At 42.0% G+C, this 16,793-nt stretch overlaps 1 protein-coding gene across 1 annotated transcript in view; it reads left to right on the forward strand.

The window, feature by feature from the left end:
* tspan15 (tetraspanin 15) overlaps nucleotides 1-16,793 on the forward strand; it is a 58,935-nt gene that overhangs the window by 17,687 nt on the left and 24,455 nt on the right. The window contains exons 3-5 of the mRNA XM_063191788.1: nucleotides 3,821-3,895; nucleotides 6,528-6,623; nucleotides 11,844-11,960. Of these exons, the coding sequence (XP_063047858.1) occupies nucleotides 3,821-3,895; nucleotides 6,528-6,623; nucleotides 11,844-11,960 (288 nt within the window). The remainder of the gene's footprint in view (nucleotides 1-3,820; nucleotides 3,896-6,527; nucleotides 6,624-11,843; nucleotides 11,961-16,793) is intronic.

Raw genomic sequence — 16,793 nt, forward strand, 5'->3', positions numbered from 1 at the left:
CTGTAACATTAATGAAACCTGGAATATAATATATAAATAAATTAACCAACAACATTTTGAATAATGTATGAAGCTTTTGGCATGATTGCATAAATATTAACTTTATATTAAGATATGTGAATGTGAAAAAACTCAAGACAGTAATATTAACCACAAGTTAAATTTCGTAACACAAATTGCGTCCTGTGGGGTGACATGGGCAGCTGCAAGGCCAACTACAAGGGTCTTAAAGACTGGCTCCTAACCTGTCAGTACCTCAGTTATTGGAGAGTGCTGTGGAAGTTTAAGGTTACTCTTAACCTCTTAATATGTCTTCATATTGCAATCTTTCTGTCACGCAATGCTTTTATGCATTTTATGGTGTCCTGTGGCGTGACTGCTCTTATAGGAGGATTTTTTTTATATATATAAATGAAAACACATTAAGATTAAACACAATATCATTATCAAGTTAGCATGAGCTCAGATGTCAGTCATGTATACAAAATGATTAGAATGGCAATAATGCAGTGAATTCCCTGTGGTGTGACTCCATTTTCCTGCGGTGTGACATGCCTATGCAATGTGTTGATGCAAGACACATTTTCCCAAAAATGGCAAAAATAAGGTGAAATTCCACAGACCACTAGGTGCTTTTTTTCTATTTTTTCCCAATTTTTATCCATAATTTTTTTAAGGAATTTGAAAAACTTTTTTTTTTTGCGTTACGCCCTTAAACTTCAACCACCCTTTTACTTTGACTGAAAGCTACAGCCAGGGGTGCCGATGGGGGGGACAAAGGGGACAGTTGTCCTGGGCCCAGGGAGAGAGGGGCCCCATAATTGGCATCTCATTACATTTTATGTATTGGGCTGGGGGGCCCTTTCAGACGACTTTGACCTGGGCACAGCCAAAGCTGTCAGCGGCTCTGATTCTTGCAATATAAATAAATGACAGTGGAAGAATTACACTGGGTGCAAGCTAATCGTAATGCATTTAAATCTGATTGTTATCAAAACATTTAATTTAATCCGGTTGATTGGGTTTAACATTATCCTCATTTTGTCTGCATTTGTGTATTTACCTAATTTGATACGGTTGTTAAACATCTATCATTGTTAATCTAATTCATGTCATTTGCAATTACAAAATGTAATTGGTAAATTACCATGGTGACCCATGATTCCATAAATATATATAGAAAAGAGAGAAGTAATTTATTATTTGGCTCCTCATGTAGCTGCACCTGCTTAGTTTAGTTAAAAAAACAAATACCAACTGACTAGTGAAGCATTTCATTGAGGCAAAAGAGCTGATCAGTTGTTAATGAAGCTTTCTGATACAGCATGTCTAAAGGCCAATGTAAGAAGCAAATGGTAGGACAGTGGTTCCCACTTCCCAAAGTGGGGGTCGGGACCCCTAGGGGACTTTGTGGAGGTACTGTGGGCTACAGTTGACCTCTCCGAGTCAGATTTAAATATTCATTTTCGCTGTGAAGTCAAAATAGCTTGTAATAAATTACTAAAGCTGCTGTCACAAGCTTCATTGTCTCTCTCAATGCCTCATGGACTGGTCTTCACTGAAAACCCCCTGCCTGCTTTTCATGCCAGTCCAGTCCTGGTATGCTGTAATGTAGGCAGGCTGAGGGTCAGCTGCACAGCTGGCAGAGTTGTGCCCTCCCTGGGGCCACTTTGAAAGCAGCCGTCGCTAAAGGTCACCTCCATTAGGGACTGTGCCTTTGCTTCAGCGTGTGCCCTCGAAGGCTGTTGATTATGGCCCTTTCAGACCACTGGACCATGTTTTTGAAACTACAGCAAATGTATTTTTTGCAACAAGCAAAAGAGATGTAATGAGTTCTGGTCAGAATGGAATTGTGTTTTACTTCACAAACCTGTGAAAAGCATGTTATTCCATGGATCCGGAAGAAGCTGAGACAATTGTTTGTCTTTTGGCTTGGTGTTATGGTTTACGGTACCTGTCTTTTCCCAAGTGAAAGGTCTAGACATTTGGGATCTGTGTGAGTGGTCACATTCCTTCCAGATCTATCCCCTTAAAACTCTCCTGCCAAAAGGGAACGCTTGGGTTATTATTACTCTTTAACGGTATCCGCTATCCGGTAGATGTTTACCGGAAAGGAATCAAATGCTTACAGCGAGAAATAAATCACTCTGAAGCGTAGCGTGTCTGTTGTGGATATCGTACAGTGGTCACTTTCCACTCACTCTTTTCCCGCTCACCTTTTAGCCTTTGCCCTCTAATCCGTGTTGCCGTCTGTGCGGTGGTGGGTAGGTGGATGAGGTTTCTGTCTTTTTTTGGGGGGGGGGGTGCCTTTAATTGACAGGATAGTGAAGGTTATGACAGGAAGTGAGTGGGGAGGAAGGGTCAGCAAAGGACCCGGGCCCGAAAGGGAGCAGTGTGGCGGGACGATACCATGCTCAGGGTACCTCAGTCATGGAGGAGGATGGCGGCAACCTCTGTACTACAAGTCTGACGCCCTAACTGCTTGCCCATGACTTAATTAATTGCCACTGTTGCCTTTTTGAAATGTGCCAAATCTCTGGAAAGCAGAACAGGAATTAGTGGCTACACATTTACACACTCGATCCCTCAAAAGTCTCATGCCACCAGTTCGCAATTGGCATTTGTTTCCCCTCTCTCTCTCTCTCTCTCTCTCTCTCTCTCTCTCTCTCTCTCTCTCTCTCTCTCTCTCTCTCGCACTCTCTCTCTTGTCTCTCTCTCTCTCTCTCTCTCTCTCTCGCTCTCTCTCTCGCTCTCTCTCTCTCTATCGCATTACATCACCTGTGTAGGATTTCAGTGTTGCATCAAAGTGGCCTGTAATATGTGATCTCTCTGTGACAAGTATAATAGCAGCAAGAACACAAGCCATAGCCTTCAACATGCCTTGCATGACATGTTGTATTAAAATGATGCCTCTGATATGTATTCACCTGTACAATGCACAGTACAATGCCACACTCTTGACATGGCAAGTGGCAATTGTTTAGGAATAGGTTGTGGTCCATCTACAATTGTCTGGCAGCAGGGCGGTACATTAACAAACGCCAACCAGCCAAATGCTAGTGAAAATTCAGTTTCAGATGTAAGAAAAGAAAACTTACTAGCCACTTTGACGGATAGTGAATGTATGTTTTGGATGAAAATTATGAATTCATAACCCTGTCTGACAGGATTGCTGTAGTCTATGAATGAGTGTTTCAAAAACATCAAATGTTATTTTAAATATTCTCTGTCATGCACTGCGTTTGCAGCACTTGAAGACAGGCAGGGGTGCCGACGGGGGAGGGGAACGGACAAAGGGGACCGTTGTCCCCGGCCCCGGGAGAGGGGGAGGCGGAATTCGGTCCTCATTATATTGTATGTATTGGGCTGGGGCCCCATTCAGATGACTTTGTCCTGGGCCCAGCCAAAACAGTCAGTAGGCCTGAAGACAGGCAGGCAAAATGTGCGCTGACTTAATGACCCTTAAGAGCAATGCAGAAGTATGACACCGTCTTGGAGGAAGGCATGCATTAGCCTGAAAGAGATGTCATTAGACTTGCATTGTCCACTCGTTCCATATGGACCTGCTCCATGTATGACCTCTTTGCATTTTAAGAGAATCATTATGGAAATGTTCTGTTACCTCCTATTGTATTTCCATTTTTCCATTGCCATTCCATTTTTTGTAATGACCTATTGTGATCCCACTGCTAGGGACAGAACATTTTGAAAGATAAAATGCATAGATGACAGTTCTATCTTTTAAGATGGCTTTTTAGATGATTGCATAGTTTGACCATATGTGCACTTTTACTGAGATGTGAATATCTTTGCATTTCAGTTTCTCTACATGCTCAGCGTGTGCCTGATCCTGGAGCTCCTGGGAGGAATACTGGCCCTCGTGTTCCGGAACCAGGTAAGACCAACTGTCGGAATACCAAAGATTTCCGTAGTTCTAACATACTGGCCCTGGTGTTCTGGAACCAGGTAAGACCACCTGTTGGAATACTGAATCTCGTGTTCCGGAATCAGGTAAGACCACCTGTTGGAATACTGGCTCTCGTGTTCTGGAATCAGGTAAAACCACCTGTCGGAATACTGGCTCTCGTGTTCCGGAATCAGGTAAGACCACCTGGATCTCCATGTGTTCTGGAACCAGTTAAGATCACCTGGATCTTACATGGAGGGAGACTGTGCGCAAACAGGAAAAAGTCAAAGTTTCTATGAATAAGAAGTTCACTCAGTCCTAAGAAATTCTCTTTTGATTATCTTTTCCTGAGTTTATTTTTCTCATTTGGCATGTAGCTTTGAGACATTTGAAACCTGATATCCCTGCAAAAAGAGAAAATAAAAATGGCTATCTGAAGAGAGCTCTAAGGAGTATTCAAACGAAACGTTCACCTAAAACGGGGGTGTCAAACGTACGGCCCGCGGGCCGCATCCGGCCCGCCAGAGGGTTCCATCCAGCCCGGATGTTAAAAAAATATATATATATTTATTATTATTATTTTTTTTATTTTTTATTTTTTTTTTATGAAATAACCGAAATGCGCAATTACGCCCCTCGGGGCAAAATCGAGACCTGCATGACATTAACCCAATGGTCCCTCTGTTATAGGCCTACTGTATATATGTAGTAAAGTGCACATCACATTTCTATTATAAATGGTGAATTTGTACTGTAACAGGCATTTGATAAAGCTCATATATTATAGACCTCATATATAGAGATAAAATGTTAATACTTCTTATTTGTATTGTATTGGTATAGGTTGTAATTAAATAATAAATATAATTGGATTTGTATTGGTTCCTATTAAGCTGAAACTGGAAATGGGATGTTAGAATGTGTGAAAATGCAGGAAATTACATCTAAGAAATACAACATTTTCTGGGGGAAAACCCCCAGACCCCTGCCTAAATTAACTGTCCAATATTTAATTGATGGTTGGCAATGTATGAATGAAGTCCAGGAAATGTTGCATAGGATTACCAATATTGCATTGCTTTCTACATATTCAACACACTTAAAATGTGATAGTACGGAACACTAATCCTCTGCTTTGCGTTTTTTTTGCAATGATGTTACTAATGCGGCCCACTTGAGGTCCCCATGGGTTGTATGCGGCCCCCGGACTAAAATGAGTTTGACACCCCTGACCTAAAATAAGAAAATAAACTTGCAAAGATTATCGAAAGGCAATTCCAAGGGGTGTGTGAACTCTCAGCATCCTATTTCCCCATACCCCCAGAGTATGTACTTATGAAGCTTCTTAAGATGGAGATTTGAACTAAGATACGATTTCCCAACCTTTTGCAACCAACTTGGGGCCCACTTTAAATTTACAGAAATATTCGGGGCCCGCCTCTGACCCATTAAGCAATACAGCGCAAATGAAAAGTGAACAGTAAACACTAATATTATTTTGACTTTTAGAAAATGATTTCAAGGCCCACTTGGAATACCTTTGCAGGGAGCATTATTTTGCATTCTAATGCTGGTAAAAATGTATTTCTTTATTTTGTTGTGGAATTTTTTGAGAGCATTTCAATTTGCACCTAGCAGTAATTGCTAGTTTTCAGGGCCATGTTATGCACATTTTTGTTTTGGTTAAGGATGTCCCTCAGCATCTCTCTGGGAAATTACATTACATTACATTAGCATTTAGTAGACGCCTTTGGCCAAAGCGACTTCCAACGAGAAATTTAAACAAGAACAGGGTAAGGCACAGTGTACAGTTGCAACACTGATAGCATTGTCCTACACAGAGTAAAGAAGAAGACAATGCATTAAAAAGTGGCAGAAAGTAAACAAAGACATCAAGGTTCCCCCAGCAGTAAGCACTGCCAAGGCCCCAGGGTAAACTGTCTCCTTAATCCTAGGAGTTCAGGGCCCTGGTCAGTTTATCCGTTGTATATGCTTTTGTCAATCCTCCAGTGTCTCTCCCAACTAAGCCCCCCTCGCACTGAGCCCCCTCCTCACACTCGCCTCCTCATCCTCGTCCTCGTCCTACCCTCAAATATTCATGAGGGCAAAGTGGTCCAGACTGCTTCATCCAGCCTCATCCCCTCTCTCTGTCGGCTGTGATCCCGCCACCACTCAAGTCGAGGAGTGGATACATGTCTGTGGTCAGACATAAGCCACGGCCTTTGGGAACTGGCTGGCTAGGCTCATAGTTGAGTGTTTTCTTGAGCTACAAGTGGGGCGGTGAGAGGAAAGGGAAATGTCGGTGTGTATGTTTGCCCGGTGGTGCACAAACAAGGCGCGTCGTTGGTCAAATGTTGCTGGTTGATTTACTTTGGTAGGGCAAAGGGAGGGCAGTCTTGGTGTTTTGGTCATTCACACATCAGAGAAAAACAAACTTTGCCAAGCCAAGTATACATGGGTGCACCGTGTCATCTTGAAAGAAACAACTTTCCTTTTAACACTGATGGACACAAGGCTGTGGCGATGACTCAGCCAAAGTAAATTACAGTACCGTACAAATGATGATTTGAAACATCTCTATCCTCATGTCCTATTCTTGTTTTTCCTCACCCCTGTACAGACAAAAGAGCTGCTGAACAAGAACATTCGAAAGGGCATGGTGAACTATTACGATGATCTAGACTTCAAGAACATCATGGATTTTGTCCAAAGAAAGGTGAGGTGTTTTTTAATGCAGAAATATGATTTTAAGTAAAGCATATTTTAGGCTGTATTTGAAGACGGTGACCACAGCAATCATTCATGTTTATTTCGGTCACAGAACATCTACTGTTGTTGCATCCATTTGTTATGTAATGGTAATGGTGTACTTTTAGGATTAACAAAAAACACATTAACACCTGAATGTGGACTAATATTAATACCAAATCCCTATTTAATCATTGGAGAAACCTTTGGAGCATTTCAGAGAAGGCACTTTGGAAATAAACATGTAAATGTCTTGATGTGCCTAAAGCCATGGAGCCCTATCATGACTAATGACATTTTAAATGCATTTCATTCCAATTGGATAGTCCCTGATTAGACTTGTATATGTGGCATTTCCTGTTATTTTGTTGTCAGGTTGTGAAAATTGGCCTTGACGTTTTTTGAATGTCAGACTAATCGGTTTCTCAAAGTTCACATTTGTGATGGCAACACAAAAAATGAAAATCTCTTCTTCTTTAAGCTCCACTATTCAAGCCATTCTGAAAAAAACCCTGTCTGATGCTTAATTGTGCTTCCTGTTTTAATTCCTCATTAATTATGTAAACATGTGTCAGACGCTAAACACAAAATGGTACTTGGAGCTAGCTGTACAGAATGTGAAATTGGAATGGAACAGTTGGAACACAAGATCCACTTGTTGTGGAACACTAAAATGGCAACAGAGCTGCAATTCCCAGTCAAATGAAAATGGATATTGGACACCCACTGGGAGAAGTAAAGTCCCCCCACACCTCCACATCCACCTCCCATAATTTTGGGCTGTTATCGTGTTGAGTAGTGCCTTGAACATGCATCACTTTTATCCACTCTGAAATGGCTCTGGTGGTAATCAGGTGAAAAGTGGTGCAGGAAATGAAATGACAACAGGCCTCTTTACGCACTCACTCCACCAGCCCTCTCCTACTGTTTCCAAACGCTTTGTCCTTTTCAGGGCTCAGAATACTGCTTTCTTCTTCATCAGACATGACTTGGGTTCTATAGTTCATCGCTTGTTGATATTACAAAAAAATAGTATCAGGACACTGAGGGGCCGCGCTAAGCATAGGCAGACAAGGCGATTGGCTAGGGCACAACATTTCTTGGGGGCACCAGTAATATATATATATAAAAAGTGAAAGTCCCACAGAATTAGAATGTCAAGTGAAATAAGACATGAAACTTTCTTCTTCATCAGACATGACTTGCGTATGTTCTATAGTTCATCATCACTTGTTGATATTACAAAAAAACAGATTTTGAAGGAGAAAGCCAATGCACACCAGAAGTTTTGAGGTGCAGATAGGTGCAGTTCACTTCAGAGGGGAAGATACCGCGCACTCTTGTCCACACACTCAATGCTTGTCCACACACTCAATTTTATCAAACAAACTATGTTTTGGCCTGTGTGGCCTTTCTCAAGTTTTTACAGATTGCAAAAGATTACAAGATTACAAAAGACTGGATCATTGGAGATGCTGTGATGTAGTGCATCAGGACAGGCAGGGCCGGCGCTAAGCATATGGCAGACAAGGCGATTGCCTAGGGTGCTAAATGTATTGGGGTCAGGCCAGGAGCAATACAAATATCGTTTCTGAGCTCCTGAGAAATTGGTAACTCCACCCACTTTGTGAGGAAGCAATCAACGCTGGATAGAGCCGTGTTCAAGGCAGTGATGTGGTTTAAGCAGAGACGTTCTATTGGGACTAAACACATTTTTTTGGTTTAAACTTCGGCACCGCCTTTTCAGGCCTTGACCAGTAGCAAACCGAGGGAGGCGCGTTAACCAGGCCATTTGGGAAATATTATTTGTTATCTTCTTGGTCAGGCGAACATCTCGGTATGAGATTTGAAAGTCGATGATAATCAGGCAACCATGGATGGACAAGTTGCCCATGGGGACCTGGGGTCGAGTCCTTCCTGACCCGGGACATTTCTCAACCCCACATAGTGCAGTGAGTTGGTCATAGAACTCAAAATGAAAAACTAACACCACAGATTTGATCCTTGACGTATTAGTGTGATGATCCCATAGAAGACCTAATCCCATCATTTTGTGAGTGAGTGAGTGAGTGAGTGAGTGAGTGAGTGAGTGAGTGAGTGAGTGAGTGAGTGAGTGAGTGAGTGAGTGAGTGAGTGAGTGAGTGAGTGAGTGAGTGAGTGAGTGAGTGAGTGAGTGAGTGAGTGAGTGAGTGAGTGAGTGAGTGAGTGAGTGAGTGAGTGAGTGAGTGTGCGTGCGTGCCGACATGGCGTCTGTGCTTTGTCAAGCCAAGTGACAACTCTGCTTCCGCACCCGCTGTAGTTGCCGCTGTTAATGCAACAGTTGCAAAGATGCTCCAGAAAGTGATTTGGATGTGTTGACTTGGGCCTGCGTGGGGTGCAGTTGTTACTGTGGCACTTCCCTAATGAGCAGATGAGATGAGCATGGCAGTTAATGGACAGAAGCACGCTGAGATGAGCACTGCATGAGAGAGAGAGAGAGAGAGAGAGAGAGAGAGATACAGTGAGAGAGAGAGAGAGTCGAGAGTAGAGAATGAAAGTGTTTGTGTGCTGACTACCTCTCAATCCTGATCCAAACAGGGACAGAAGAAAGAGCAGGATTTATATGTGCTCGATGGGCTAGTAGGATTTGGCAGCTCTCTAAGCTCTCTGGGACTCCTCTCCTGCCCCTATTTGAACACTGAAACTTCAAAAATGAATGAATAAAGAGGCTCTCATCAGATTTCTTTGTGGTTTTTTGGGAAGAAATACAGTAGAGAGCGCAAGATCTTTCACCAGCATTTTAGCAGACGGGGAGAGATACTTGCCGCCTACCCAAAAGCTACCTGATTAATTGTGTGTGTGCATCTCTGTGTGTTTTTTTGTGTATCTGTGTCTGTACGCCCCTGTGTCTATGTATGAACGAGACAGACAGAGAGAGAAAAAGAGATTGAGATTCCTTCTTTGTCATCTCACACAGAGAAGGGTTGCATCAGTGCATGGTGTGTGGACAATCCCCTCATATCCGTATTTTTGCATTTATCTATTGTTGTGTTGTGTTGTCCTGATGTTCCTTGTTCCTGAGGCAGATGTCTGTTTTGTATTCACAAGGATGCTTTGCATAATGAGACGGTTTAAAGTGGCATCACCCGTGCCTTCATTTTAATGCCATTTACAACAACCCCATTCAGATCGGGTCTAGTACCTTGTTTCTGGCACTCAACATTTGTACATTCATTTCTATGATTGGCAAATTGATTGTTTCTATTTTCCTTTTCAAATTGAGATGGCAGATGTGTGTTCTTATTCGTAAATTATGCATGCGCAAGTGTTGGTTAGTAGAAATGCATGGATGCCTAATCCTTTGCCATTCATTTCATTGGCGTGAATGTTGGCTAATATAAATGCATGACGAATTCCAAGGTTTACAGTGCATTTGTTATGCTTTGTTATGTGCTTAAGTTACAGCAACACCACATCATAATTTTTTGGCCTTAGGTTGCTCTAAAGATTAAAAAAAGGATTTGATGATCACTGGACAAAAATGTTGCTGAGATGCTGTTCACCTGTTTCTTTATGTCATCAGAATCATCATGATTTTACCCCAGCACTTCCAAGTGATGTATCCAAGTATTACCATGGTACTAAAAAAACATCTGCATTGAAAAACACTGTTGACGGCTTCATTTGCAAAATCCCCCTGAGAATTGACGGATGGTTGCTATATTTTTGCTGCTTCAGTACACTTCATGTACTTCTTGAACACTTGAGAATCTCCTTTTCAGATAAATAACTATACGGAAGGAGAAAAAAATCGAAGACATGTCATTCATATGAAGGGCTCTTCTTGACATTTTCTAGCCTCTGCCAATCTCGGTAAAACACCCTCAATATGCATGTGCATGCTGAATGGAATTATTTATGTGCACATTTTACGAACAACAACGTAAATTTGCAACATTTTCACCCATGCTACATACTTGAAGATGCTTGTTGTGGTCGTCTGTCGTGTGAGGCATTGCTATTGCTGCCGCTGTGACATGTGTACTGCATGTTAATGTGAAGACTGGTGCGAAGACTAGAGTCATCTACTGTATTTCACCATTCAAAAAGATAGGAAAGACCCTTCTATATGGCGGTTTTCCTTCATTAATTATAAGTAACTCTGGTCTAATCAGAGTTGTATAGTAACGAAGTAAAAGTAACGAAGTACTGTACTTAAGTACTAAACTGCAGTATCTGTACTTTTTTGAGTAATATTTTTTTCCTCATACTTGTACTTTTACTGCACTACATTTTTCTGATGAAATTAATACTTTTACTCTAATATATTTTCCATGTGCTGCTTTCGTTACTCGTTACTCGGTTCTATGCCCGAGCGCTAGATGGCTCTGTCATCACCAGATATGATGGAACGTGTTCACGGTCAGTGGGCGATGCAATGGTAGGGAAATAAAAGCATTCAAAATGAATTCAAAATGAATGCTCGTCTTGGGCTAAAGACTAATCCTGCAATGCTGAAAAGCCTCTCGCAGGCTGCTGATGCTGGGAGGGGAGTGTTTAATCGGACAGACATCTTACACACAGCTGGAAATGACTTTAGCAAGTCCAAGTTGAACTTGAAGCACAACGAGCTGGTTGGAAGCACTGTTTTAAGCAGTAAAACTACTGCCCTACGTTTTCTTAAAAACTGAACTTGTGTTACAAAGCTGTTTTAATAACAAACCATAATGGTATTTGCACTTCATAAGAGACTTATTGTACAGAGCTCTAATAAACTAAATGGTATTCAAACTTTTGACTGACTTTTTTTTCCCCCATTTTTTTTAATGCAGTACTTTTACTTCTACTTCTACTTTTTACTCAAGTAGCAAAACTTGCAATACATCTACTTGCTTTTCTTAAGTACAACACATTTTGAATACTTTTGTCCTTCTACTTGAGTAAGGTAAGGAAAGGTTACTTTTGACTTTTACTCAAGTCATTTGACACGATGATACTGGTACTTCTACTCCACTACTTTTCTCCAGTACTTTATACATCTCTGGGTCTAATGCACCAGCTCTACTGGCTGTGTACCATATACTCTGCATTTCCCTGCTTACTGTATTCTCTTCTGTTATATCCTCGTCTGTTAGTCCCTTTGGTTAAACTGTCTGCTGTATGTAACGTTACATAACATACAGTAATGTAATTACTTGTGTGTCTCCAGTTCAAGTGCTGTGGGAGCGAGGAGTTCTCGGACTGGAAGGTGAACATGTACCACAACTGCAGCGCTCCCGGACCCCTGGCCTGTGGAGTTCCCTACACCTGCTGCATGGAGCTAGAGGTGAGTGGGCGACACTTCCTCTATACATAGGTTTTTCGTTTACAAATGTTGTGTGGAGGGGCAAGATGCTAAACGGCCACCACGTGAGCTCATTTTTTCACCGACAGCAGTTTCCAACAATCAGAAGTTGAACAGTGCGCAGCCAGGGTCGTGCAGCCAGGGATTGTTTACAAACGGTAAACCCATGTATGGAGACGCAGGTTACTGTGCTGTATGATACACGGGTGACTGTCGTACACCTGCTGTATGGAGACCCAAGTGAGTGGGCTACACCTGCTGTACTGAGGCAGAGGTGATTGGGCTCTATGGCGACCCAGGTGAGTGTTCTGCACCTGCTGTATGGAGTCACAGGTGCACATGGGTGAAAGACATTTTTTGGACTCAGACGTTAGGTGGAGTAACAGCATTTAATGCCCATAAATTAATTCGTAATAGGTGTTTGATATGCTGCAATGAATATGCTTCTTAGACTTTCCAATTTGCTTCCCAATTTGCTTCCACCAGGCAGCAAGTTTCCTCTATTTACATGTGTGTGCCAGTCATGACCAATATTTCTGCTCTCTTCTGGCTCAAGCTGTCAATACACTAACATGGCACTTAAACACGCCTTATTTTGAGAAGTCATTTCCATTTGTCAAGGGTGTGAAAACGAATGGCAGATCAAGTGCTATTGTAATTATAAAGTAGTCAAGTGTGAAAATGGAAACTGAAAGGTTTGTCTGAAACTGTCATCCTATATTAGTCTACTGTATTTTGGAAGCCATAGTTCTGTTCCATATCCCCTTTGCCTTTCTTAAATCATACTATGGAGGGTTATTCTGCGTAGGCTACATGAATAGCCTGCTGCTGTGCTGTAATGCATATCAGTCGGTGAACAGAGACAAGGCAATTCTGCTACAAGGTCTTATCACACAACTAAATCACACTGGTGGCATAAAAAAGCACCAGATAACATTCCCCCATCCCATCTCGGAAGTTACCTTGATGTATAATATGCTCTTGTGGCTCATCCCTTAAAGGTCGAAACATTTGCAGAAACTAAAGGCACCAGAAGGCCTGCAGAATGTCGTTCTGGAATGAGGGTCACCGGAGGTCATGGAGATGGGTAGATAGCCAAAGGACATCATCAGCATTGTGCTGTCCTCAGCAGTGTAGAGTGTACTACCAAACACGGCTGGATTGGCTGGTTTGGCTGCATACTGTAGGGCATACAGGGCATTTGCCCGGTGGACTGTTGATGATTTTGGCCTGGTCCTCTCCTCCCCTGTAGTGGTATCAGTCCTCATGTCGCTACAGCAGACCTCTCTGAGTCAGATATACGCATGCCTTTTAACTGTTCTTGGTGAAAAAGATTGTAATAGATGACTAAAACTGTTGTCAAAGGTTTCATTGGCTACGTTTACACAAGAGTTTAATCTAATTCTGAATTTTATTCAGAATTAACTCAATTTAATTCTGAATAAAGCTTAATTCCGCTTTGAAAAGGCTTAAATAAATACTGTAAATACTTCAAAATTTGGAATTAAATGAAAGATCAAATCAAACTCGGCAGAACTATTTAATTCTGAATGATTAATTCTGAACTAAAAGCCTCATGTAAACATAGCCATAGTCTCTCTCAATGCCTCACGGACTGGTCTTTTGATTTGTTTGCTCTAGTCCAGCCCTGCTACCCAGTGACCCACAGTCCACTATTATTCCTCAGCAGTGTGGAGACTAGAGAGTAGCCCATATCCCACCATTCATCCTCACAAGCGTAAAGTGTTACCTATGTTTAATGTTGCTCTATGTGTTGCTCACAATTTGTTGCATAAAATGACAAGATCTACTTCCTGAATGTTAACTATGCTCTTGGCTGTTTGGATGCTCTTTTTAGGTAGCAAAAGCACTGAGAAGCAGTGATGTCACATGTATGGTCCAAGAAATGTGTGTTCTTTGCAGAAAATAAGCAAAAGCATAGTACAGTTTGATAGAGTACATTTTTATCAGTTATTACAAGTCTCGTAAAAGCCCAAGATTAGGATTTGCAGGAGCGAGGCAAAAACAAGAACTGAAATGTATTGATTTCCATTGAGTTGAATATTTCCAGAAGAATGTCTTAAATGGCCATTTATTGCACCACACAAAGGCACATGATTACTTTACCCCTACTCTCTATACTGAGAGGTACTTCTTCGTTATTCCATCTTCAGCATGTATTTGTTCTTGGACCCAGAGCTTTGAGACAAAGAACTGCATCCGGGACTTTCGTTTTCGTTCCATCTCTGAACTAGTTTTGATATCTGTTCAGACTACCGTTTCATCACATCCAACGGCAGCACTGTCTCTGTGTCGTCATAATAAATACACACCATGGTAATTACAGCGCCTCAAGACATCCATCAGTTTCTTAAAAAATTGAATGTAGTGTGTCAAGACATTCATAGGTTTCTTAAAAATTTGATTTTTAAAAAATTATATTAGCTAATTTTCAAGACACTGATGGATGTCTTGACTCACTGTAATACCACGGTGTTTATCTCAGGGTTAGTAAATGAATGTGTTTTCAGAGTTTTCATTTTTTTGTGATTTCTTCTACTCCCAAATAGAATGTTTTCAAATGGATGCCAAAGTAAAGGGGGCATTTTTAAGAAATTGATGGATGTCTTGACTCACTGTAGTTACCATGGTGTTTATCTCAGAGTTGGTAAATTAATGTGTTTCCAGAGTTCATTTTTTTGTGGTTTCTTCTAATTTACCTACAAATAGAATGTTTTCAAATGTATGCCAAAGTAAAGTGAGTTGCAGAGCCAATCAGTATCATAACCAAGGACCCCTGGGAGCTCTCTGGCGCGCTCAGCGTAGACACACACATCACTTCACACTCCCACACAACAGACGTTGTCCCCGTCCCCGTCCTGGTACCCGTCTATGCTCGCACACTCGCTCAGTGTTTCTCACCACTATTTTCAGCCGTTGTGCGTCTTCATGTCTTGCCAGTTCCGTCGCGGCCGGCCAGAACACCATCGTGCAATTAGCAGTTCTGTGCAGAGTGAGGATGGCATGCGTAATTGCGTGTACAGTGCCGTCAGAGCTCGCACGTGATTTGCGTGCACATATGATGCAGGAGACACGCAGGGGAGGAGCTAGAGGAGGGGCGAGCAGGGCATTTGCCCCGGGGCCCAGGGCCTTCCCGTATTGTTGGTGGGGGCCCTATTATGACTTTGGCAGGCCGTATGGAGGGCCCTGGTAGTATTTTGCCCTGGGGCCCCATGTACAATTGTTCCCCCTCTGGAGACACGGTACCGGTGGGAGCTCGCGTCTGAATCATTCTCTCTAATGAGGTCATCCCTCAGCATGTGTGACATGGAGACTCAACATGTTCTGACGAATTCCCCTTGCATAGTGTATTCTCCCCACGCATTATGCTTTATGTTGTTGTTGTTCTTGTTTATTATTATCTATCTCTTTGGTAATTTAATCTGGATGAAGACGTGTTGCATGCTGTTGATTATTTTCACTGGGTGTAAGTCGATTTGGATATAAGCATCTGCTGAATGTAATGAATGTGCCGCTGATAGGCCCATGAATGGATTTTAGTGCTTCTTTTCAGTGAAATATACAGTTGATAATCACAGTTGTCACAGAAGGGATAATGTTCAACCTCACTGTGGAAGAAATGAGCTGTCTACCTTAGTTCAGCAGGTGCTTTCTTCACCATAATAAAACAGTTAGGAACACACACCGCGGCGCGCTCTTCCGTCTTGTTGGTGCATCTCTGAAGTAATCAAGTAGTTAGGAAATGGATCGCACTCAGTTTTTTCTTCTTTCTTATTCTTTTCTTTTTATTCAAACATTGCAGGGCAATGAATAAGAATAAGAAAGAAGAAAAAACTGAGTGCGATCCATTTCCTAACTACTTGATGACTTCAGAGATGCACCAACAAGACGGAAGAGCGCGCCGCGGTGTGTGGAAGATAACTCTCCATAATAAACCAAAAGCCACCACAGCCCCTGCTTGATATTGAGAAGCAGACACTTCAGATAACCTTTCATATATTTAAATAATAATGTATAATCCTGACTGTCTGAGGTGTATAGAAATCTAAGTCTATGTTCTTTGCAGTCCTTTTTTTCAATTTCAGTGCCATGAGAGCACAGGCTCGGTTTGTTTATTGGATGCAGTGTGACAACCACCAGGTAGACTCGAAATGAAATGAAATCCCCATTGCCAGCTCTCTATTGTCTGTCTGTGCAATGGGAATGTGAATAACACATCATTTCCTGTGGCAATCTCTGTGAGCACTCTGTGAAAACTCTTGTACTGAATGTATTTTTTTTTTTAGATCGATAGTCTTTAACTACACTTTTTCATGCTCTGAGTGTCCAGTCCATGGCTGGACTGGGGGAGAAATAGGGCCCGGGCACTTTTGGCTAAAAGGGCCCCCTCATAATTAGCGGCGCAGAACTGACTCATCGGTGGGCCCCGCACCCTCGTGGGCCCCTATTTTCAGAAATATTAAAAAAAAAACCTTTCTGAAAATAGGGGCCAACGAGGGTGCAGGTCCCACCGGGAAATGCCTGCTGTGCCAGATGGCCAATCCAGCCCTGATAGTCTTGAACCGCAGTTACTTCTTTCACGCTCTGAGTGTCCAGTCTCCAGTGTCATCTCTGAAGAGACAGTATGGTGTACTGATAGAAATACTTTGACCCTAAAGGCCATTGTTGGTGGTGATGAATGGAAAATGTGTATATACCGTATGCTTTATCTGTAAGCTTCAATCCTGGGGGCTTAAGTGCAAATACTCAAAACGGGAATTAATCACCATGATCATAAAAAAATAGATCTTATCT

The sequence above is a fragment of the Engraulis encrasicolus genome, chromosome 24, assembly GCF_034702125.1.
Source record: "Engraulis encrasicolus isolate BLACKSEA-1 chromosome 24, IST_EnEncr_1.0, whole genome shotgun sequence".
Lineage (NCBI taxonomy): Eukaryota > Metazoa > Chordata > Actinopteri > Clupeiformes > Engraulidae > Engraulis > Engraulis encrasicolus.